Below are 26,339 nucleotides of genomic sequence, written 5' to 3'. Positions count from 1 at the left end.
TCAGAAAAAAAACAGCAACATGAAATTCGTATTATAAATCGAATTGGGCACCTATAGGTGGCAGTAATGAGGCAGTTGGAAACAACGGCGAAAATCACTTCACCACAGAGGAAGACGGCAAAGCATGTTGTGACGTAATCTTTCTGCGCCAGCTAGACACACGTGTTGTGTTTTCAATAAGCGGCTGGTTGTATCGTTAACCTGAAACCCATTACTACATTGGACATCAAAAAAAGGATTTAAAATGGGCAAAAAACTAAAGGTCGGAAAGACCAGAAAAGATAAATTTTACCATTTGGCAAAGGAGACGGGTAAGTAGCAAACTATATATAATAATTAGTTGTACTGATAAATTGCCAGTGCTAGCCAGCGGTAATTACTATAGCTAAGGTTTACGTTAAAGGGTCAATTGTACTAGTTTTGATAAGACGTGGCCCTCGCTCGTGAAAATCTGAATATAAACTGTATGAAAATATCACTCTTAACACAAGCCATTGTCTTGACATGTCCCAGTCGTGAACGCTAGTAACGACACGACCAGTTGCACGATGCTTGCTTGGGGAACACGTCATAAGATCTATCAAAGCGTTGTAGACATCTCTTTTCCTAAAGTTTGCACCACTGTTTCCCACCAGGATACAGATCCCGTTCGTCTTTTAAGCTCATCCAGCTGAACAGAAAATTCCAGTTTCTACAGAAAGCCAGGGCTGTGGTGGACCTCTGCGCTGCTCCGGGTGGCTGGTAAGCACAGGCGGATCCCCTACATAACATGCGACACTGATCTTGATAGTATTTTATTTGTGGTGTGATGACCATATTCCTCATGCAACATAATTGTCTGAATTGGTAATAGAGACGGATCTAACGTGAAAACACAAGGCTCATCATATAGACATGGGCAGTGGCGGTTTTAGCCTGAAATTTCTGGTGGGGCAATTTTGTCAGGTAGCTGATTATTATAAGCAGTAGGCCTATATAGACCAGTAAGATATGCTATGGGCTGCATTTTGAGTGCCAGCAGGGAGCAGAAATCCTATTTCAAATACATTTCACATGCTTCAGCACGACACAAAGATGTTGCCTATAATACAGCATTAAAGTAAAATGATTGCAACAAAGTAAAAAGATTAGACTGGATACTCTGGTCGAGATCTGCTGAAACTAGGTGCTGTAGGAGCGCCGTTTATTACACAAGTAAAGCTGTTTCATACCGAACATCTGAGATTATTTGTGTTTGATATACTGTGTTTGACAACAAAACAAAAAAAAAACTAATAGGCTTTATGGGCTAAGCATCGACCTTAGTTGTCCGTAGTAGGCTACTATTCCCAGCTCTCCACCGACAGTTCTTCGCAAACTCTTAAGCCATTCCCCAGACACAAAACCTTTCTAAAGAGAAGCCATTACAAAAAGCTGAATGACAAACACGTATGAAAACTTTGAGCATTTCACCAACCTGGTTGAAAGCCATATCGACATATTCTGTTTTAGCTTCAATGTGTACCTAAACAAAACACGCAAGACTTATCTGACTAACAGTGTCATCCGGACGTGTTTTGGTCACAACTGAACTGACCGCAAGAGTACTATAGGCTTCCCTACGTCTGCTTTTTTTTTTTTAAAAGCAAAGAACAAAACGGATGTGTTCATTGACGACTGACAAGATGAACATACGCTATCATGACACATTAGAAGTGTTAGGCTACTCTTACCTTTAAACATTTGTCCCCGGACCGAGACCAGTAAACTGGCTGCAGCGAAGAAACAAAATTTTACTATCGTCGAAGCTTCACAGAGGTTCGAATCAAACGCACTAGCTAGCTAGCTAACTAGCAGTAACGTTACTGGCATTGGTCTGTCTGATATGATCTGACTATGTTTTTTTTTTTTTTTTTTTTTCTTGGTCGAGGGGTACAGTTCTCGCGGTTTTCGCAATAGTCGAGTTGCTAGGCAGATTTCGTGGGGCACATCTGAAAGTGCCCTATCTCCCAATGTTAACTTTGGCCTGTGTGGTTCATGCTCATTGGTGTTTCCATGGCAACAGTCTTAAACTTGCGCTGCTGCCCCACAGAGCAGAGAGGGACAGCGGAGAGCAGCATTTCACAGAGCAAGCACACAGACCGAAACACACACAACTCAAATTACTATAATGCTTGTGAGTCAAGCTTATTCACACACACATTCACACTTTCTGCACAACAGCGCCATCTAGATCTGGTGGGGCAGTGCCCCACGTGCCCCTAATGTAGAAACGCCACTGGACATGGGTATTCTAATTGACTTTCTTGCGTCTCTTTCTCATTTCAGGTTGCAGGTGGCATCTAAGTTTATGCCCGTGTCCAGTCTTATTATTGGTGAGTTTAGTTTGTGTTATATATATTTTGAACATGCCAAATTAATTAAGTTCTTGTGATACTTTGACTATTTTTAATTTGAAAGTACCTCGTCAAGTAATCATGTGGTATTTGGGATGATTTTAGGAGGGATGTGTAAACAATGTTGCAAATCCTCCAGAAAGAAACCCACTCTGTACAAGTGGTGTGTGTGTTCAGATGTACTCATGTGATTTGGTCCTTCATGATGCTCCAGGTGTGGACCTGGTACCCATTAAACCCATCCCCAACGTGGTGGCTCTGCAGGAGGACATCACCACTGAGAAGTGCAGACAGGTACTTAAAACACACCCACACACACTCACACACTACTGCTGCCACACACACAAACCGCTCCTGTCTGGAAGCAGGAAGAGTGGACAGAAAGCCAGGTGGCTAGGAGGTTTTTGTCTTTGTCAGCACTTTAGGTGCTCTACTGAAGCAGTAGTACATCATTGTGTTCTTCAATACCATACACCTTGTGTTTGTTATTATTTTTAGCATTCATTTGCTAGCTTTTAACAAGATATGTTCACAGTTTTGCTCAAAAGCTGTAAAAACTGCGGTGTCTGTGGTCACTGTGTAGAACCTCAGTGCCATTTTAAATCATGCCAGCTAGGGACTGAGACCATGGCCAGTTGTGTAAGTGTAAGGGAACGTCCTTCTGAGACCATGGCCAGTTGTGTAAGAGAACATCCTTCTGAGACCATGGCCAGTTGTGTAAGAGAACATCCTTCTGAGACCATGGCCAGTTATGTTAGTGTAAGAGAACGTCCTATTGAGCTGCTGTCTGGCTGTCCTTGCATTGGATGGAGTGGCTGCTCTGTGGACAAGCTCTTGAGACTAAAGGCTCACCTGTCCCCTCATGCACTTGTCCCCCGTCCATCATGTACTTGTCCCCCGTCCCCTCATGCACTTGTCCCCCATGTACTTGTCCCCCCGTGACCTTATGTACTCCCCTAATGCACTTGTCCCCCGTCCCCTCATGTACTTGTCCCCTGTCCCTCATGCACTTGTCCCCTGTCCCTGACATCCTGCACAGGCTCTGAAAAAGGAGCTCAAGACCTGGAAGGTGGACGTGGTCCTCAACGACGGAGCCCCCAATGTCGGAGCCAACTGGGTGCATGATGCCTTTTCTCAGGGTAAGACTTGTTTGTATGTGTGTGTTTCTCTCACGGTAAGACGTGTGTGTGTGTGTGTGCTTCTCTCAGGGTAAGACCTGTGTGTGTGCTTTCTCAGGGTAAGACCTGAGTGTGTGCATGCATGCATGCTTCTCTCAGGGTAAGACACTCTAAGGGCTAAGCGCCGTACCATAGGAAACAATGCTTTTGCTAGCGTCACGTTTTTAGAAACGCGTTTGGTGTGTTTCAGCCCTAACTGTTCACAGTGTAGCGTGTGTGCTTCTGTCAGTGTGGGTGCCAAAGCTCAACTACCAAACTCTCTCACTGTCCAGTGTAGTGTGTGTGTGTGTGTGTGTGTGTGTGTGCTTCTTTTGCTCCCTGGGTTCACAGATACCTTGGACTTCACAAACAGATTTGATTCAGATTCAAGGAGTTGTTAGGCAGTGAAATGTTGTCCATCGAAGTGCATGAATGTTCTGTTAATCTGCTTAAGTAATGAATTGCATCGTCAGTTGAGCACTGGTTATTTCTTCACTTGATGGTTATATTGGAAATAAACTAACTTCACGCATTACCTCAACCAAGTCTGAGCTGCTGTTAATGTGTTATTGTACTAGCCTCGTCTGTTGCCTGCAACAGACCCAGAATCGTTTTTTAGTTCAGCTAGTTAGACGAGTGCAGCTGGAAGCTCCTTCACATCACCTGTTCTGTCTGCTCCCCCCCCCCAGCCAACCTCACCCTCATGGCTCTGAAGCTGGCCTGTGAGTTTCTGGCCAAAGGTGGGAGCTTTGTCACCAAGGTGTTCCGCTCCAAAGACTACCAGCCACTCATCTGGATTTTCCAGCAGTTCTTCAAGAAGGTCCAGGCCACCAAGCCCCAGGCCTCGCGTAACGAGTCTGCCGAGATCTTCGTCGTCTGCCAGGGTAGGTGCCATGGCAACCACACATTACAGACCGTGGTGTGTTTGTTCATCATTAAACTGTGTGGTTTAAATTCTTGTTTTTTTATGTTTTTCTGGCTTCCTCTCTAGGCTTTCTTGCCCCAGATAAAATCGATAATAAATTCTTCGACCCCAAATATGCCTTCAAAGAGGTGGAGGTTCAAGTTAAGACTGTTAAGGAGCTCGTCACAACAAAGAAACCAAGGGTGCGTGCGTGTCCGTGTGTCTGTCTGTGTGTCTGTCTGTCTATCTGTATGTGAGCGAGCTGAGTTGCTCTGTATCTCTGCAATTCCACCTTCATCATGACTTATGCTGTGTTCCAGGCGGAGGGATATGAAGATGGAGACCTCACACTCTACCACACCTTCAATGTCTCAGAGTTCCTGCGGGTGGAGAACCCTGTTGACTTCCTCAGCAAAGCCAACGCGGTGAGTGCTCTGCTCTGACGCATGTTAGCATCTCTTCTCTCATTCATGTGTGTGTGCACTGGGGTCGGAGTGTGTGTGTGTGCGCGCGCAGACTGGGGTAGGAGTGTGTTTGTGTGCGCGGACTGGGGTAGGATTGTGTGTGTGTGTGTGCGCGCGCGCACTGGGGTAGGAGTGTGTGGGAGTGCACTGGGGTAGGAGTGTGTGATGACGTCTGTGTCTACGTACTCCCTGTGCTCTAGATCACCTTTGATGACGCCGAGCTTGAGTCTCACTCCGCCACCTCGGAGGAGATCAAGGAGTGTTGCCGTGACATCAAAGTCCTCGGGCGGAAAGAGCTCCGGTAAGTCTCCTGCCAGCATTGCTCTGCCAGCTTTCGCTTCCTCTGCAGCTGGTGTTTTAGCGCACAGCTAGCTAGCCAGGAAACCACTGTGTGTCTGGAGCAACAGCTGCCAGACAGGTTTGATGTTAGGTTCTAAGACAAGTTTGATGTTGTAAGACAGGTTTGATGGTGTGAGACAGGTTGGATGGCGTGAGAAAGGTTGGGTGGTGTGAGAAAGGTTGGATGGCGTGTTAAGTGTTGTGCTGCTAGTCTGCTGTTGAGGGACACTTGAGCTCTGAGGTGTGTTCCAGTTCTCTCCACCTCTCCTCTGATTGTGTGTGTGGGTGTGTGTGTGTTCCAGCCTGCTGCTGTCCTGGAGGGCCAAGCTGAGGCGGATTGAGGCCAAGAAGCTGAAGGAGGAGGCCAGCCTGACTGGCAAGGAGATCAGGTACCAGTTCCCTTTGAACCTCTCAACCTTACATTCACACACTCTTACCTCCTCATCTCTCAACCTTACACTCACACACTCTTACCTCCTCATACTCCGAACCTCTCAACCTTACACTCACACACACTCTTACCTCCTGGTAAAGGTCGGGATAGCTTCGCGGTTAGAGCATTGGTGTTAAACTCATGGAGGACTCAGGATGTTCAAGATGTTAAGAAGATGGGCATTTTTATTTACCCAAATAAGGCTGAAAAGGCAGTAATAACAATAATAAATCAATATAAATTAAACTTTTCAAGAAGACAAATAAATTTGCATCATAACCACAAAACAAATATGCACAATAAATAGTCGAAGTATAAAAAGGACCACATTCAGGGTTTTTCCTGCATAGAGAAAATTTGGGCGCGCGCCTAAGCCGTAATCCCGAGCGCCCAAGGCAAAAAAAAAAAAAGTCCGCGATAAAAAATAAATAAAAAAAAGCTGTCATTCATGGCGCAATTCAGCTTAATGGTGTTTTGAGCCCTCACCGTCGACTTCAAGGCAGCAGCTGCCTGGAAGGCGCATCCCACCTCCCACCCCCTGAGCCAATCATTGAACAGAGGCAGCTCCAAGCTTGCCAGTTTAGAGAATACGTTGGTTTGAGATTTGAGCAAGCAACTTAATGTAGCTAGCTTTTAAAATGTTGTTTACAACCTGCTTACAAATCTGGTTAAAACAACTAGTGAAGGTGTTTTAGAATAATATTAATGCCATATAGGCCTACAATAACTTACTTTATGTTAACACCACTAATTAATGTTAGCTGTTTAATTATTTAGCGCAATGCTAGCATGCATCTACCGTAATTCGATTTTTAACCAAGGTAGCCTATTGTACTGCAAAATATTGATCGCGACCTGTTTACAAATCTGGTTAAAAAGATAAAGGTGAGCTGTTATTTATAGATATGAATTATTTCGCTCAGGGGGTGGGTGAGCTGCTGCCTTGAAGTCGACGGTGAGGGCTCAAAACACCATTAAGCCGCAATTCATCACGCGTGCAATGCATGTAAGCGAATATGGTCTCAATAGTTTGTTTCAAGTATAGGCTATAGCCGAAACCTCGTTCTGTTTTGATCAATAGTAATCGAGTTGATAAGCGTGTCTTGTCTAAACAATACACAACTGTGAGGTGCGCGAATGCACAGAGCGGCCAGCTGCCAATCACTCAACTCAGTCGGCGGTGATTTTGAACATAACATTCCATTTTCAGTATTCATGGCTTTCAATGTATTAAAATATCTGCTATGTTGAGGACCTACACAGGTGTAGGCTATTATTTGATTTGTCTACCCGTTTGAACGAGTACCAGTAGACCGCGGGGCCTCGGGAGAGGCAGACAACCGCATTGGTTTATTAATGAAAGCTCAGCTCGTTCGGAGGAGAGCGGATAGATTTGTGTTGCATCTCGAATTAATATTATCATTGATAAACCGGTGAGGTTGTAAACTGTCGTTCCGCTGCGAGGGCCAGCCCGACGTGCACGAATACACCTGTACAAATGCAAATGAAATGTCCACTCAAAATGCTGACAAAAGTTTGATTTCCAACGCAGCCTGCATTGGTGGGCCAATAGAAGTTAAACACACTATTAAACATATTTGTGGTTTTAATAATAAAAACAAAAAGAATGGTATGTAGGTTTGTATAATAAAAATGAATAGTAATAATAGATAAACTTGAATCTCATAATTTGTGTGTTCCATTTCTGACCACTGGTTAGTTCTAGATTCTATTGATATACATTTCAGTAGTTTGCATATATATGTAAAGAGGTAAACCTTGATAATCTTTGAACCATACATGATAGCACCATGGGGCTTGGACTATTGTCAATCTATTTGAATCTAAAGTGGAAGCAAAATGATTTCCTGAAGCATATCCTCATTATTTATGAAATGGTAAAATGTAAGCTAATAAGGTGACATGGTAACACAGACTGCGCGCATAGCGCGCACATTTTTGAGCACCGAAGACCCATTTTGACCCAGGAAAAACCCTGACATTAGCTGGTCAGTGAGAGCTCGTAAGGCTTACGCCTTATTAAACACGATCACGCTCTCGAAAAGAAAAGGCGAGTTTAAGTAGCCTAGACACGACCTCCAATTGGCTCATGCCAATTATTAAACGGCAGGTGTGTCATCGGCCCAGGCACCAACACCTGTGGCTCACAGCAGCCATACGTAAACAAACAATGTCCCAAACAGCTGGGCAAGACAGACTACACCATGGTAGTTATCACGGCTTCGTGACGACATAGCCGACACATAAGAACTCAGCCAAACAATCAAATACTTCGGGTTAACCCGGGAGTTAGTTTTAAAACAAACAGACGCAGGACGACACTAACAATGGTAAGACGGACAATTACGATGTGTTTTGGACATTGAATTTGAGTGAATTTTTTAAACAGAGTGGGTTGGATAACGTACATATAAACTGTACACAGACACAAACACCAAACACGCAAAATACACACAAAACACCAGCACCCAGTCCAGTAAAGGCAGCAGCCTACAGGCTGCAGTGGCGGGTCACACAAGTGCCCTGTCACACCTCCTCATACTCCGAACCTCTCAACCTTACACTCACACACTCTTACCTCCGAACCTCTCAACCTTACACTCACACACTCTTACCTCCTCATACTCCGAACCTCTCAACCTTACACTTAGGGATGCACCGATACCACTTTTTTACAAACCGATACGAGTACGAGTATTTTTATTTGTGTACTTGCCGATACCGGATACCGATACTTCTTAGATTTGGTCTCCATGAAAGTGCAATTAATTTGGAGGCAGATTTTATTTTATCCTCTGCAGATTATGTCAAGCCTATAGTACAAAATTAACAGAAGGCTATCCCAAGCCAAAAATAAACAGAGCATTCTGGTTTTAACACACAAAAAAGCCTTCAAACAGACAATATCATCACATTAGACAAAATGCAAATATAACCAGATAAAGGTAATTCAATTTGCTGCATAGTTAACAACAGTCTGCTTAACAAAAAGTGAACAGAACTATTACTGGATTAGCACAAGAGCACATTTCAGTTACAAAAGGATCAGAAGAATCTCCTGCTCAAGTACACAAACAATCACTTAACCTATGTGGCACAGTCTTTCTCTCTACCTCTCTCTCTCTGTGTGTGCGTGCGCGTTTTTTTCTTTTGCAAGACGTCAGTTAAGATTGGTTGCTTCGGTCTTGCGCCACTAGCATCACTGAACTCTGTGTACTTAGCACTATGGTGTGTCTTCAAATGTTTAATCAAATTGCTTGTGTTAAACAAAGTACTTTCCTTTCCGCCCCTCGACACCGTAGCAGTGCAGATCTTACACTGTGCCTTACGCCTGTCGTCGTCATTTATCTTAAAATGAGCCCAAATTGCCGTTAAGGCAGCACAACGGAATTGCGAATCGCTAACGAGATGCTAGCAGCTAAATTTAGCGAAACCTGTATACTGAAATACTTTGACACTATGACAAACTTTCCTAACACAGTCAAACATCAAGCAAATGCAACACAAGACGGCAAATAAGCTACTTACTAGTCTGGCAGAAAGTGGTAGGACAGGTAGGACAATAAATCACATTTTGTCAGCATAGCCCGGCCAGTTTGATGCAGTGAAATACTGATGAGTGGTATCGGTGCTTGGTATCGGCAATTCAAAAACGAGTACGAGTATTTTAACGTAAAGTATCGGCACCGATACTGGTATCGGTGCATCCCTACTTACTCACACACTCTTACCACCTCATACTCCGAACCTCTCAACCTTACTCACACACTCTTACCTCATACTCCGAACCTCTCAACTTTACACTCACAAACGCTTACCTCCTCACACTCGCTTTTACTCTCCCCCACACACTGTCTGTGTGTGTGTCTACCGTTTCCTCTTTGGTTAGCTTGGTTTTCTCTCCTGTCCTCCTTTCACACTCGTTGCCCTGGCATACTCTAATCCTGGCATACTCTGACCTTGGCATACTCTGATCCTGCCATACTCTGACCTTGGCATACTCTGATCCTGCCATACTCTGACCTTGGCATACTCTTACTCCTAGTGAAGGGCCTCGGGAGTTGCATGGAAAAGCTTCTGTCTGTATCTGTCTTTGTCTCTGTCCCTGTGATGTTTGATGTCTCCTTCTCCCCCCGTCTTTCTCTGCTCCATGTCCGTCTGGGCTCCAGTGACGAGAGTGACTCCGATGGGCAGGAGGTGGAGGAGAAGACAGCAGGCCAGGCTGAAGACCCAGGCGATGAAGAGGAGAGGGAGGAGGAGGAGATGGACAAGAAGCTGGCAGAGCTGAAGGCAGAGGAGGTGGCTGAGCTCAAGCGGTGAGTCATCATCACTATCACTACTGTCATCCATGCAATAAAACACTGGACAAATACATCACTACTGTCATGCATACAATAAAACACTGGTCAAATACATCACTACTGTCATGCATACAATATAACAAGTGTGTGTGTGTGTGTGTGTGTGTGTGTGTGTGTGTTTCCCTGCGTGTGTGTGTGTCTCCCTGCGTGTGGATGTGTGTTTCTCCTTGCCTGTGTGTGTGTGTGTGTGTGTGTGACTCCCTGCGTGTGGATGTGTGTTTCTCCTTGCTTGTGTATGTGTGTTTAGTAAGAAGAAGAGGCTGCTGAAGGAGAACCGTAAGCAGAGAGAGAGGGTGGCGCTGAAGATGGATCTGCCAGGGGTGTCCATCGCCGATGGCAACGACTCCTCCATGTTCTCCCTCAGCACCATCAAGAAGGCCAAGGTCTGTCTGTCTGTGTGTGTGTGTGTGTGTGTGTGTGTGTGTGTGTGTGTGTGTGTGTGTGTGTGTTTTTTGTAAGAAAAAGGAAGACTTCAAGGTTGAAATAAAAATCAAGCTTTAATCCAATACTGGGCAGTAGCAAAGTACGTGAAAATGCTTCGGATTTAACAGCGTCAAAATTAATACTGAAGCATTGTAGAACACACAATAAATATATATTAACTAACCCTAACCCTTCATGAAGATGTATTACACCTATACAGAAAGGGGGTGGTTTAATTTACCTTGTGTATAATAATTAGATCTGTTGCTGTAATGTATAATAATTAAGTTCTGGTAACTCCCTTTTGTGTAAATAAGGTTCATGCTAATTAAGTTTGGATGGCCCTTTGTTAAGATGGTTTCCTGTAAGCCTCTCCCAGTACTCCTTCGGTAATTGATGGCCGTTGTGTGATTTTTCCAGACTGTAGGAGTTAAAGCGGCACCAGGGTGTGGACCTCTCGTTAGCATAAGAACAACAATTGGCAGAATTTGTTTAATTAGATAACTGAAATCAAACTTTGTTTCTGTTATTCAGGAAGGGTTTTATCAATTTCTCACTGTGTGTGTGTGTGTGTGTGCGCAGGGGGGTGTTGTTTTACCACTGGCTATGTAAACTAGAGGATGGTTTACATTCTTGTCTCAAATGATGCTCCCTGGAGATAATTTTCTGTGCACTGGTCTAGTAGGGCTCCTACCCTAACCCAGACAGAGCTAGAGCTCTGATACCCCTGCTAGCCCCTCTTTTCCTTTCTATAACCTCTGTTCCACCCCAAGCCCTGTGTGAGATTAGCGTTCTATAACCTCTGTTCCACCCCAAGCCCTGTGAGATTAGCGTTCTATAACCTCTGTTCCACCCCAAGCCCTGTGAGATTAGCTTTCTATAACCTCTGTTCTACCCCAAGCCCTGTGTGAGATTAGCGTTCTATAACTTCTGTTCTACCCCTTGCGCTGTGTGAGATTAGCGTTCTATAACCTCTGTTCTACCCAGGCCCTGTGTGAGATCACTGGGGGGGACATGAAGGCAGTGGACGCCATACTGAATGAAGATGAGGAGGCTGAGGACCATGTGTACTTCTCCGATGAAGAAGAAGATAAGATCTCCCTGGCCTCCGATCTGGACTCGGACGACATGGAGGAGGTGGAGCAGAAGGAGATGGAGATGGAGAAAAAGCCCAAGAAAAAGTACCGCATCACTTCCTGTCTCGTATCTGTGTCTGTTTATGTCCCTTCCTGCTTGTGGAATATATCAGGACATTTCAGGAGTCCTCACTGAGTGTCTTTGTCCTGATTTTTTTTAGACTAATTTGTTAGTCTCTGTGTTGATTGGTTGTTATGGTTTGTCCTCTGTGCTGATTGGTTGTCCTCCTGTATGGATGGTTTGTTCTCTTTGCTGATTGGTTGTCCTCCTGTATTGATGGTTTGTTCTTTTGTTTGTTGTAGAGTGTCATTCTGTGCCCCTGATGAGGAGGAGGAGGAAGGCAAAGACAACGAGCTGCTGGTTGACCTGGAGGAAAAAGATGAGAAGACAGAACGAGAGACCAGCATGTGGTTCAGCAAGGTGTGATATACACGCACGCACGCACGCACGCACGCACGCACGCACGCACGCACGCACGCACGCACGCACGCACGCACGCACGCACGCACGCACGCACGCACGCACACACACCGATTGCCAGAGCAATGTCGTGGGAATACTTAGTGTTACGAATCCCCCCAAACCAGAGACCCTAACAAAACGAAGCCACAGTGTTGGGTTTAGTTTACAAAAGTATACATTTACTACAATCAAAGAAAGCCCCAAAATCCCGGACAAACAAGGTGGTTAAAAGACTGACAGGAAAAAAGGAAAAAGAAAACCTCACGCTTACTGTGCTGGTGGTGTGAACTTGCCTGGCTCCCGTGTCCGACGTACAATTCACGAGACAGGCAAAACAAAAAGTGAGTCTTCCGATGTCCAACTTATTTACCTACCCTAACTAACTACCACTAATAAAGTGCCGAAAATAACCACCCACGTCACAAGAAACAATACCCGGAATATTTGTCAGAACAGAGAGTTCAAGGGAACGGTATATCGATTACAATAAAGGTTGTGTGCCAGCGTCTGTTCTTTTGCGAGGCGAGAGCGAGCGTCCATCTTGGGAACTGCGTGGCTTTTATCCGTGTAGGCCGGTCCCAGTAATCACAGGACCACGCCCAGTCTCCACCTATAGCAAAACCGCACAGACCAAAGCAGGAAGCAACCAGAAACCCAGGACTATGTAACACCCCCACCCTTAAAGAAATAAATTGGGGGTTAAACTAAACATTGCACTATTTATAAATATTTACAGACATATATACATATATTTATTTACAACTTTTTTTAACGTGCATTGTAAACCACAATTTATATACACACCGTTTTTTTTTGTTTTGTTTTTTTAACCTTTTGTAATAAAAAAAAAAATCCCTATGCACGCACAAGCGCAGTTGAAAAATTTAACTATGCGCGAGAAAGCGCATCTGCCACAACATTTTCACGCCCACGTATGTGTTGAATGTTGAGGTTGAAACCTTGCAGTAGGAGGCTCCAGCGCATTAAGCGCTGGTTGTGGTTGCGCATCCGGTCCAGAAATGTTAATGGGTTGTGATCTGTGTATACAGTCACCGGCTGCGCCGCACCTCCCACGTAGACTTCGAAATGTTGAAGAGCCAACACAAGTGCAAGGGCTTCCTTTTCGATCGTGGAGTACCCTCTTTGATGACAGTTAAACTTACGTGAAAAAAACCACAATGGATGTTCCAGACCATTGGTACCACACTGCATGAGCACTCCACCGGCCCCTAGATCGCTGGCGTCTACAGCGAGAGAAAAGGGAATAGAAAAGTTAGGGGCAGCCAGCACAGGAGCAGTTGTAAGTAAGGCCTTTGACGGACTCAAAGGCCAACTGGCTTCCTCTGTCCACACAAACGGCCGTTTGGGGCCTGAGGAGGTCTGTAAGCGGTGTGGCTACCGCAGAGAAATTCTTACAGAATGACTGATAGTAACCCACCATACCAAGGAAGCATCTGAGCTCCCGACGAGATGCAGGAGGAGGATAGTTTAGAACGGCCTCAATTTTCGAATGTACAGGGCGCACTTGACCGCCACCAACCACTTTGCCAAGGTACACCACGGTGGCCCGGCCAAACTCGCACTTCGCCAGGTTTATGGTCAGATTTGCAGCAGACAACCGCTCGAGAACAGACTTCAGATGACCAACGTGATCTTGCCAAGTGGTGCTATATATCACCAGATCATCCAGATAGGCCTCACAGTTGGAAACGTCAGCCAAGACGTAATTAACCAACCGCTGAAAGGAGGCTGGTGCGTTTCGAAGTCCAAACGGTAAAACGTTGTACTGCAGGAAGCGATCAGGTGTGACGAAGGCTGATATCTCTTTTAGCCCGCCCAGTCAAAGGAATCTGCCAATAGCCTTTGAGAAGGTCTATCTTACTGACGAAAACTGCTGACCCAATGCGATCCACACAGTCATCCATACGCGGTAATGGAAAGCTATCAGGTTTGGTAACTGCGTTGACTTTGCGAAAGTCGGTGCAAAAATCTGAAAGTACCATCGGAACTTGGACACTAGGATACATGGTGAGGACCAAGGACTGAAGCTCGGCTCAGCGATTGCCATGTGTCATACCATGAATTTTACTTCTTTTTGTAGCTGTGAAAGTTTTTAGTGGATTGGCGCGATATGCATGTTGTTTTATCGGCCTACTATCCCCAACGTCAATGTCGTGAGTGATTGCAGTAGTACGACCGGGAACATCAGAAAACAATTATCGTTAGGAAGCAATAAGCGAGATCAAATCGTCTCGTTCAGAATCCGAAAGATGAGAAAAATAAGAATTGAGATCCGTAAGAACCTCCGAATTCTTCATCCGGCCTACCACCACCTCCATTGAGGGAGAGCGAACGTCCTCGTCCTCAAACGGAGAAGCAGTCGGTCCACTCAGCAGTGGTGTTGAAGCACCAGGTCGAACAGCCACAGGCAGAGCTGCAACGGTTTCAGCACCAGGTGTGATGGACAGCGGCAATTCGGGATCGATCGCGTTGTCATTAGACCCGCCTGAGCTCCCGACGCAGGTAGAGGGTTGAACCGCGCTTGTCCCATCTCGCTCACAGTAACGTTTGAGCATGTTAATATGACACGCGGGACTTCTTTCTCCTGTCTGGTGTGGCAATGACATAGTTAACATCACCGACACGTCTTTCAACGCGATATGGGCCAGAGTAGCGGGCTTGGAGAGCGGAACCGAGGATCGGAAGGAGAACCATGGCTTGATCACCAGGCGTAAATTCTCGCACCACAGCATTTTTGTCATAACGCTGCTTCATGCGTTTCTGACAAACACCGAGATTCTCCCGAGCTAATTCGCATGCCCGGTGTAGTCTACAGCGAATTTTGGATACGTAGTCTGATAGACTGCGGTATGAGGTGTTCGCGGTCAGCCACGATTCTTTCAGGAGTTTCAAGGGGCCGCGAACGCTATGTCCGAAGACAAGTTCAGATGGACTGAACCCCAAGGACTCCTGAACCACTTCACGCACGGCAAAGAGAGAGAAAGGAACTCCTTCGTCCCAATCACGAGCAAACTCGAGACAAAATGCACGGAGCATAGATTTGAACGTTTGGTGAAAACGCTCGAGTGCACCTTGTGTCTGAGGATGATAACAACTAGAGGTGATGTGCTTGATCCCGAGTTGTTGCATAGCCTGTTTGAACATTTTAGACATGAAATTAGTGCCCTGATCCGTCTGCACAATTTTCGGGAGGCCAAAATGGGAGAAAAACCCGACTAGAGCCTTAATACGGCAGGAGCAGTGATTCTTCCCAACGGTATGGCTTCGGGAAACCGAGTCAGTGTGCACATAATTGTGAGCAGATATTCTTTACCCGTCTTGGTCCGTGGCAGCGGACCAACACAGTCGAGAATGATATGCTCAAATGGTTCAGATGTCACGGGTATTGGCTGTAACGGAGCGGGAGGAATCCGCTGATTAGGCTTGCCCGTTACTTGGCATATGTGACAGGTCTTGCAATAATGTGCAACATCACGCCTGAGACCTGGCCAAAAGAAATGACGTAGAATGCGATCAGATGTCTTGTTAATGCCTAAATGACTGGAGAAATGTTGATCATGGCCTAGGCGTAGCACTTCGTCTCGATATGGAAGCGGAACAACAATCTGATGCAAAACACGCCAGACGTCACTTGCTGAGGCCGTCAGTGGTCTCCACTTGCGCATCAAGACCCCCTCTCGAATAAAGTAGCCCTGCGGCGTAGACTCGATGTCTTTCTCAGACACCGCGTCTGTAAGTAGGGAAGAGAGAGAAGAGTCGTTCCTCTGTTCGACAATGAGCTGTTCGCGACTGAGAGACAGTTTAGGACCGCAAGGAACAAAAGATAGTGGAGCCGACTTCGAGGCTTTTTCGTTTTCCCCACTAGTACAAGGCAAAGGATGGGCCATAAACGTCTCACTAAGATCAACGACCTCATCATTGCTTCCGCTAACAGCAGTCTCTTTCGCCGTCTGCGCCATAGCGCGCGTAACAACATTAGCGTGAAAAACCTCAGGAAATTTCACATCTAACTCGTCAGGACCTGGAGAAATGGGAGAGTTAGTCATAACAGGGCTAGAAAAAACAACCCCTCCCATAATATCGTTCCCGAGTAGCACTTGCACATTTTCAATAGGAAGATGAGGACGTACGCCCACTTTAAAGTCACCGGTAACCAGATCAGAGAGGAGCGAAACGTCATGGAGAGGAACATTCACAAAGCCCATTTCGAAACCCTGGACAAGCACATCTTCGCCAGTGTACGACTGGTCACTAAAAGGCAAGACATTCTCCAAAATGAAACTTTGCGAGGCAGCCGTGTCCCGAAGTATCCTTATCGGCACCTGCGTACCAGGCGCACCCGGCAAAGTGACAAAGCCATCCGTAATGAACGGAGCAAAAGCCTGACAGATATTCTCGTCTTTCCGAGACGTCGGAAGTGTAGACACACAAAGGCCCATGTTAGAGCCAGCACGGGGAGAACCAGTGGACTGAAGCCTATTTTTACGCTTCAATGTCAAACAATCAGACAGTACATGGCCCGGCTTTTTGCAATATCCACAAAAAATGGAATCTGTTGGCCGAGTCACTCGATAATCATCAGCTTGATGAGTCTCCCCTACAGGTTCCTTCGGAGTCCTAAAACTCGTTTGAGGCATGCTGTTCTGGAACATGACAGGACAGGAGATCGCACCCTTGTGTGCAAGCACGTATTCATCAGCCAGCACGGCTGCACTGGCCGGTTTCAGGTCTTTGTGCTCACTGACATACATGGCTACACTCCTGGACAGACCATTTTTAAAATCTTCCAGAATGACGAGATCACGCAGGCCCTCGAAGGTAGTCACCTCCTGAGAATTAAGCCAACGATCACACAGAAACTCTTTCTCACGCATGAATTCCACATGAGTGAGAGAGTCCGGTTTTTTGTAGTTGCGATAATTCTGCCTATACGCTTCGGGAACCAGCGAATAAATACGCAATACGGCTTGCTTTACCTTTTGGTAATCCGCAGCATCCTCTAAAGGCAAAAGAGGAATAAGCTTGCTGCGCTTTCCCACAAGAATGCTCTGCAAAAGCATGGTCCACGCTTCAAGTGGCCACTTGAGAACTGTGGCGACCCTTTCGAAATGAGCGAAAAAACTTATCCACTTCTTTTCATTAAAGGGAGGGACAAGTCTAACATTTCGAACAACGTCGAAATGATCGGTGAAATTTTACCCCCAGCTTCACGAGCTTGTATATCTAACTCTTTCAAACGAATGGCCTTTGCCAATTCCAGGTCTTTCATTTTAAATTCATGCTCCATACAGGTCTCGCTCACGAACTGTCTGTCTGTTCTCCTTCAAGTCGTGACTTCTCACGCTCCCATTCAATCTCCTTCTCTCTTAACTCCAAGCGACGGAGTTCGATTTCCGCCTTGGAGATTGGAGGCGTGGTTGAAACAAACCAGGTGCAGCAGGTGAGCCAAGCGAGCCAGCTTGTTAACCTCTTCAGGTCCCTTGCCGACGTCACCAAAAACACCTTGCGCAGTCAAAACCCTCCATTAGTTTGGACAACAGTTCTGCTTTTGTAGGCCTACCATGAACATCTACTCTATAATGACCAGAAATCAAAACCAGTTCATCACGATTGACACTTGATAACTCTTCAATAGTGGCGCATCAATAAACGCGTCTAGACTAAACATTTTCCGATAGCGATACAAACAGCCAAATAAGCGACAGACGAACAAAACCAGTTACTCGCAACACGGACAGAGCTGTGCACCCTATAATAAAACCCACACACTATGACAGAAAACCGCTGTGCTGACTTTGAAAGTCAAAAGGCAACCAATGCGTGGTTGACGGAGTTTCCACCGTATAAAGCGGCAATCAATATGCGCATCAAAACTCAAAGCTTTAGCGAACACAACGCATATATTCAGATCACGGCCGAGCCCCCAATTATGTTACGAATCCCCCCAAACCAGAGACCCTAACAAAACGAAGCCACAGTGTTGGGTTTAGTTTACAAAAGTATACATTTACTACAATCAAAGAAAGCCCCAAAATCCCGGACAAACAAGGTGGTTAGAAGACTGACAGGAAAAAAGGAAAAAGAAAACCTCACGCTTACTGTGCTGGTGGTGTGAACTTGCCTGGCTCCCGTGCCCGACGTACAATTCACGAGACAGGCAAAACAAAAAGTGAGTCTTCCGATGTCCAACTTATTTACCTACCCTAACTAACTACCACTAATAAAGTGCCGAAAATAACCACCCACGTCACAAGAAACAATACCCGGAATATTTGTCAGAACAGAGAGTTCAAGGGAACGGTATATCGATTACAATAAAGGTTGTGTGCCAGCGTCTGTTCTTTTGCGAGGCGAGAGCGAGCGTCCATCTTGGGAACTGCGTGGCTTTATCCGTGTAGGCCGGTCCCAGTAATCACAGGACCACGCCCAGTCTCCACCTATAGCAAAACCGCACAGACCAAAGCAGGAAGCAACCAGAAACCCAGGACTATGTAACACTTAGATAGAATCAAAGTCAGTGAAGGGGGAAGGGGGGGGGGGGGGGGAATTTCACTGCTCTGATGACGCTAAGCTATTTGGCGACAATAATAATTGGTCTTGACCTGACTTGGAGGTCCTGGAATGTTTGGATTTTTTTCCGTTATGTGAGCTCATGGGTCATTAGCCTCTGTACTGAGACCAGGAGTCCCTGTTGAGTCGTATGTTTTTAATGGAAGTGAATTAGAAATGAGTTTGAAACGAGATGTAGTTAAATTGGAGTCGAAACTCCAGTAAGACCCACTACACACCTTCCGCAGTCTGCCCAGTGTCACTATATGTCGACCGTGTGTCCTTATATCTCATTCCAAGTGTGGGTGTTTTCCTGCAGGGGATCTTCTCTGAGCTGGAGCTGGATGGAGAAACTGATGCATTGAGGGAGATCAGACAGACGCAGATACTTCAGAGCAAACAGGCCACAGGTGTGTGTTGTGTTGTGTGTTGTGTGGTTGTGTGTGTGTGTGTGTGTGTGTGTGTGTGTATGTAACCTGTCTTCTGTTGTCTCAGGAAAAGGCAGAAAGAGGAAAGCTGAAGATGAGCCATCAGCTGAGGAGGAAGAGGAGGGGCCTTCACAGGAAGTGCCCGCCGGGGGAAAGGAAGAGGAGAGTGGGAGTGACTCTGATGATGACACAAGCGATGATGAGAGGTGTGAGAGGAGGAGGAGGAGGATGATGATGTGGTGGTGGAGAAGAAGAAACAGGAGATGTGTGCATGGAGGCAGAGCTGAAACTCCTCTCGGGTCCTAACCCATCTGAGCGGGACTCATGAGGCGTGGACATCCCGTCTGTCCAAGCCTTGTCTAGCCACTTTCACTATTTCTCTGGTTTCACTTTAGAGTTAATGTTGCCCTTAATGTTTGGATAAGGAAGCACCCTGGCCAGGACCAATGGGAAGTCCTGTTATTTGGAATTTCCATGTTCCCACCTGTCCCGGTTCATTCAGACCAACAGTGGGATTTACAACTCCAGCTTCCTTTGAAAGTGACTTTAGCAGACAAGGCTGCTTATCTGAGCTGATTGTAATGACCTTGTGGTTTTGTGAAGGTCACATACCTGACGTGTGTCTCCACTGGTCAGTCAGTTAAGCGCCTCTCTCTCTCTCTCCAGAGACATCGCTCAGATGAAGAGGTCAGCGGGGTCACGCGGTGACCAGGGGTCAGCGGGGTCACGCGGTGACCAGGGAGACGGCGATGGCGAGGACTTTAAGGTCGTACCGGTGGAGAGCACCAGTGAGTATGAGATTTGGTGGTCTGTGTGGTTGTCATGGTAACAGCATCATGGTAACATCACTGTGACGCTGTGCCCATCTCACCTGTGCGTAGGTAAGAAGGCGCGCATCCTCAACCCAGAGGGACTGGCCCTCGGCACAGAGCTCGCCACCTCTAAGAAGAGAAGCAGAGACCTGATTGATGGGTCCTTCCACAGGTAGGTGCTAGACATTTGCTCTGGGTATTTAGGTGTCCTTGGCCACAGGGCTTTGTGAACAAACTTTGTGAGTGCATCAGCTGTCAAACCTGTGTGTGTGTGTGTTTCCAGGTTCGCAAGCTCTGAGGGTATCACTGGAGTCCCGATGTGGTTTGTGGATGATGAGAAGAAGCACCGGAAGAGGCCAATCCCCGTCTCCAAGGAGATGGTGGAGGAGTACAAACAGCGCTGGAAGGAGATCAACGCCCGGCCCATCAAGAAAGTGGCCGAGGCCAAGTCCCGCAAGAAGAGAAGGGTAAGGGAGAGCGACAGGCACACTAGGGCTGTGTGTGTGTGTGTGTGTGTGTGTGTGTGTTGTGTGTGTGTGTGTGTGTGTGTGTGTGTGTGTGTGTGTGTGTGTGTGTGTGTGTGTGTGTGTGTCTCCAGCAGGATGCGGGAGAGCGACACACACACACTAGGGCTGCAGTGGTGTAGACATTCCTATACCACGGTATTCGAACAATGCCACCTTATGGTTTGCGCTAACACTGCAACCAAACCCCCCTGTGTGTAATTTCTTCCGCCAAGGAGGTTGTGTTTTTGTTGCGGTCTGTTTGTCTATAAGCGTGATTTTCACAAAAAACTATCGGCCTGGTTTTCATGAAACTTGGTGGACATGTGTAACATGGGCCTAGGAAGAACCCATTACATTTTGGAGCGAATCTGAATCATGGGGCACTAATTTAGTTTCACTTTTCCTAACGATGTGTTGAAACGGCATTTGCCCGTGGTCTGCGGTCTCTGTGCTCTTCTAGTTCATTCATTTGACATGACTTGTCCTTTAATACATTGACATTGTTGAGCTGGAAGATTAAGCTTGGCAGACAGAAAGACTTAAAACGACTGTCTCCATAGCATGTCTAGCTTGTCTGTTAACGTTGCTGTAGGGCTGTGCAATTAATCGAATTTTGATCGCGATTTCGATTTTTGGGTCAAACGATCTCCAAACTCATATAATCGAGTTGAAACGATTTATTTGCGCAATTCATTCCTTCCCCAAAAGCATTCAACGCGGCGAGAGGGAGTTAAATATTTAACTGGCATGTGGCATCAGGAAGTATATGCTACTGGCAGGAGGCAGGACATGCCAGTGAGCCGCCAATCAGCAGCATCGACTGTTGACAGCCAATTGCACAGACGTTCATGCAAATACGACAGCACAGGCTCTAGCCAGATCACGTTTATGGTCACGTCTCAAGAGCGCAAAGCAAAAAATTATATTTTTATAAAGTTACCGAGAAATAGACACTGTACAATGTAAAAACCCCATTATTGTAACTCAAAAATATGTCTGAGAGGATTTGCAAGCAGTTTTTCTGTTGTCCGGTAATTGTCGGACTTTGTCCGGGAAAAAAAATTAAATATTAGATCTCACCGGTCAAATTGTCCGATTGGAATTGCTCATCCCGTCCCCCAAACACAATCGGAATTTGAGAATAACCCTATTATTAGGTCTATACAGCAAACATGCACTGCCCTTATTATATTTTAAAGGAACAGGCTATTCTGCCGTTTGACAGTTATTAAACAAACACGCATATGCTGCACTTTAAATAAAGCGCAAACTGTCGGTTATAAACAAGGAGCGAACTGAGTGCGAAGGATCAAACATGGCCAAGCAGACTAGCCTTAAAGCGTTTAAAAGGCCAAACGCAACTGATGAGGGTGAACCGTCTGATGAGGATGAACCTGTAATAGGCTACCTGAAGCCATAGCTGTTCGGACAGCTCCACCAGAGAAAAGGCCGAAGTGTCGGGCCTTTATGTCGGAATGGAGTGACAAGTTCCCTTGGCTAAGGTGCGAGGTAATTGATGGTAACGATAAAATGTTCTGTTCGAAAAGGCAGGACGACGCAACGGATTCACAAGAGGGTCGAATCATTTTAGAATCTCTGCTGTCATTGAACATAGTCAGAGCAATAACCATGTTGCCAGCTCAATTTAACGCCACAGCAGGTTGCGATTTAAAGGCAACTTTAATCCACTTGACGCGCATCAGACATTTAAGTTTTTTTTTTCCATTGCAAACTTAGGCAAATAAACATGTTGAATTCTATACGACCTGATTATGTCATTCTTTAAGCTACATAGCCTGCCGTCAGTTTTCTTCAATAGGCTAATTTAGAAGCAGTAATAGATATTTTACCGGTATATCATTAAAATGTCCGGAAAATTACAAATCTGCTGGTAACTTTGACCGGCAACATTTTTTTCTAGCGGAACCTCTGTTTGCGAGGTGTCTGAACCACCTATGAATGGGGATCCGTCAACCTTGATGGATCAACGCATTCCAATGCATATAGTGTGTAGCCTACACAACAAATACAAATTTTAAGGGGAAATTTCAAAGTTCTCAGTAAATAAATGCATGATATTTTCAAACTCCAAATTAATCGTTTGAATAATCGTGATTTCAATATTGACCAAAATAATCGTGATTATGATTTTTTCCATAATCGAGCAGCCCTACGTTGCTGTGATGTGTAGTCATGAGGATCGGTTGCAGTCATTAATGCAGACCTGCCAACCTGCACGCATTTTGTGTGCCAATCCAGGGTGTCCGCTGGGTTTTAGAAAGTATTAAAAGGTGATAAATCAAAATTGCCAAATTTAAGGCCATTAAAAGTGTTAAATGTGGTTTTAGAGGTATTTTTTTTTTTTAAATAGGTATTATTTTTTCAGACCATCAAGTTTCCTGTTCTGATTTGAAATTCTATCTGCTAAAGTTCGCGTTAGTTCGTTAAAATGCGAGCTTTAGCATAGCTGGGCACATAATCAAAGATCTTCCATATCAATCCTGAAGTCTCAACTTTGCATGTTTGATGCTGACGTCATATTCAGTGGTCGTTCGACATCTCAAACACTTTGCGCTCTTCAACTGGGTAGCCAACTGGCTGGCTTATGTTTTTGACTTGCTTAGGCATATCTTCAACGTCCAGACAACCATCGTCATGGGTAAATGCAAGTTTTCTGACAGCTGGGTGCAAGACCCAGCGTTTAAGGATTGGCTCAGGCCTGTAGTAGGGAATAACCGACAGGCTTATTGTTCGGTTTGTAAAAAAAACATCAATGTCAACTGGATGGGAGCTAATGCACTTCGGTCGCATATGCAATCCACTAAACATAAAAATGGAATGTGTGGTCGGCGAGAGCAGTTAATTCTACCACTCTGCCAACTGGATGGGAGCTAATGCACTTCGGTCGCATATGCAATCCACTAAACATAAAAATGGAATGCGTGGTCGGCGAGAGCAGTTAATTCTACCACTCTGCCAACTGTCTGTGCTGCTGCACCACCACCACCGAAAACTAGTGCCACGGTGGTACAAGCCAACGCTACGGCTCCAGCAACTACATCTGACCTGCGGGTGACTATGGGCGCCACACCAACACTGCGTGCGGAGGCTCTGTGGTGTTAAACACTGCAGTTAAACACCACTCATTGAACTCCAACGAAGGAATTTCGGAGCTGTTTAAAGAAATGTTCCGGACTCTGACATCGCCAAGTCATTCACGTGTGGTAAAGACAAAACCGGCTACATCATCAGATTTGGATTAGCATCGTTCTTCAAAAAACAGCATGTTGATGGCATCAACAAGGCTGGGCCATTCGTGTTGATTTTGCTCATGAGTTCATATTAGGCCTATAGCACAGGTTTATGTTAAAATCAAATTATAGCAGTTCACCAGTTCACGTAGTTTGTGAAGTGATATCAGCAACAATTCATATAGCAGATGCCAGTTTATAATGCATCAACAGTTCATGCAGTGAATGCCAGCCAGTGTGCTGGAACTCTCTCCCCATTTCACATTTAATGTAGTTAGTTTTATTTTTATTCACAAAATGAAATAAATGTGTGCAATATGTGGTCAACATCAGTGAATCTCTAAATCTATTATGTTGTGTATAGTGTTATATATGTCAAAATCTGCGTAAATGTTAGAAAGGTCGCTGATTAACACTTGCAACTCAGTGTCGTGATGGTTTTAAAAAAATTCAGAAGGTAGTATTAAAAGGTATTACATTTAACTTAAGGATTGCTGTATATACCCTGCAATCATATCTTGGTCAAATTACGCAGGTACGAAATGCCAGCTGAAACTGCACAAAAAAAATCAATCAATACAAACCTATACAGTACATTTATTTTAACTACATCCCTCGGATTGGACCACATGCTACAACCTTGTGCTTGTGGTTCTGTAACCCTCCCCGACCCGAAATAGTACTCTCACTCACTCAACATCCACTGATACTACTACACTGCTACTTTGCTATCCACGAGGCGTAACGCTGCATTGCTGAGGTATAATGGGAAGTGGGGGAGTAATAATGTAGCACATAAATGTGACCATAATGTTAACATATAAAACGTTAAAACATGTAACTTTACGAGATGATAAATTTCTCATAAGAATATACTCCTCGAAATGCAACAGTTAGTAGCTAGCATACAATGTGATTAGCCTCGTTACACTTCGTAATTCTTAAGAGGTGCTAAATGATGCAAAATGTAAATGTGCATTCACCGCATTCACCGCACATTCACTGCATTTACTCATCACTCATCACCGTAGTTAAATTCATCACTCATCACTGCAAGCAATTAATAGTCAGTCAACCAGAAGGTTGCAATGACTTAATAAATAATACCAGTGTTGAAACATGACAGGATGATAAGTTAGTAAATTGCGAATCAGACACAAAAATGTGATTATGGGTGGTGAAAATGAGTGAAACCTGGATTGAGAGAGTTTAATTTCTCTGTGTGTGTTTGTGTACAGTTGCTGAAGAAGATGGAGACGGCTAAGAAGAAGGCGGAGGCAGTGGTGGACACTGTGGACATCTCTGAGAGGGAGAAGATGGCACAGCTCAGAAGGTCAGTATGACACAGGCTAACACACACACACACATATATACACACACACACACTACCATGACAATTAGTCACATCCCTTCCTCTCTCTTACCCCTCCACCTGCAGCATCTACAAGAAGGCGGGCGTGGGCAGGGAGAAACGCGAGGTGACGTACCTGGTGGCGAAGAAAGGGGCTGGGCGAAAGGTGTCGCGTCCGGCCGGCGTGAAGGGCGCGTTCCGTGTGGTGGACTCCCGCATGAAGAAGGACCTGCGGGGCGAACAGAGGGCGAGTGGAGGCAGGGGCAGGAGAGGGGCACCAGGTGGAGGAAGAGGTAGAGGAGGAAGCGGAGGAGGTGGAGGAAGAGGAGGTGGAGGAAGAGGAGGTGGAGGAAGAGGAGGAGGTGGTGGAAGAGGAGGAGGTGGTGGAAGAGGAAGAGGCGGCAGAGGAGGAGGATTCGGCGGCAAAGGAGGAGGAGGAGGATTCAGCAGCAGAGGAGGAGGAGGAGGAGGAGGAGGAGGCAGAGGAGGAGGAGGAGGATTCGGCGGCGGAGGAGGAGGAGGAGGATTCGGCGGCAGAGGAGGAGGCGGAGGAAGAGGCGGCAGAGGAGGTGGAGGCGGCAGGGGAGGTAGGGGTCGCAGGTAAACAGGAAGTTGGCGCCCCTGACCCTCCTCCTAACCCCACCCCTCCCCCTTAGCGACTCATGCAGCCTAGTGCTGTGACGCATGGCCCTGAGCCTGGGAACCAATCCCATTTCCCCAGGAAGAGTCATCTAGTCATGGCCACCCATGTTGCATTGTGGGTATTCCGGAGGATCTATATATATTTATTTTTTATATATAACTCTGATTAGAATGTGTAGGTTGTATTGTCTGTGAGCTAAGGATGCTGTCACCATGACCTCCTGCCAGGGATGTGGAACCTATCGGTTGCCTTTCACACAATCTGTGAATGAGAGACGTTTAGTGTAAAGACTTACACTTTAGTGCAAAGCCCTGACGTCCGAGTTTGTTATCTCTGATTGGTATAAAAATTATGTACATTACACACGGTTTGTATTGTTGTGTGTCCATGTTTTCACTTTCAGGTTTGCGATCACTGAAATATGTAAATCTTACTTTGAATAAACTTGAAATAAACTCTTTGTTGTTTTGAGTGGTAAGGTGTATTTGCATGCGTGCGTGCTCTAGTAAGATCCTTTCATTCACACGTGTGTATGTGGTGTTGAGAAGGATTATAGTTATAGTGAAGGTATTAAGCAGACTCTTTTGGCCAAAGTGACTTACAAAACATTAGATAAAAACAAAACCTGTTACCGCAACAGCTAGCTAAGCTGGTTGCTAGATTGATGGATAGAGAGAGAAAAGGAGAGCAAGTGAACAAAAG

The 26,339-nt window shown here is 45.6% G+C and overlaps 1 protein-coding gene across 1 annotated transcript; it reads left to right on the top strand.

Annotated features, from left to right (window-relative positions):
• Positions 1–127: 127 nt before the first annotated feature.
• Positions 128–25,325, top strand: ftsj3 (FtsJ RNA 2'-O-methyltransferase 3; the record flags this gene model as incomplete). The annotated part of the gene is made up of 21 exons (XM_031574202.2): positions 128–311; positions 636–741; positions 2,308–2,354; positions 2,590–2,669; positions 3,415–3,514; positions 4,222–4,416; positions 4,524–4,639; positions 4,757–4,861; positions 5,101–5,201; positions 5,542–5,628; positions 9,863–10,009; positions 10,302–10,437; positions 11,465–11,658; positions 11,917–12,034; positions 18,966–19,056; positions 19,142–19,280; positions 19,741–19,862; positions 19,956–20,058; positions 20,170–20,353; positions 24,882–24,976; positions 25,082–25,325. Coding segments are annotated over exons 1-21 (2,577 nt in total), but the record flags the coding sequence as incomplete, so codon positions are not given.
• Positions 25,326–26,339: the final 1,014 nt, after the last annotated feature.

The sequence above is a fragment of the Clupea harengus genome, chromosome 10 (assembly GCF_900700415.2).
Source record: "Clupea harengus chromosome 10, Ch_v2.0.2, whole genome shotgun sequence".
Taxonomy (NCBI): Eukaryota; Metazoa; Chordata; class Actinopteri; order Clupeiformes; family Clupeidae; genus Clupea; species Clupea harengus.
Note: the sequence above shows the minus strand (reverse complement) of the source record. Positions and strands in the feature narration are given on the sequence as shown.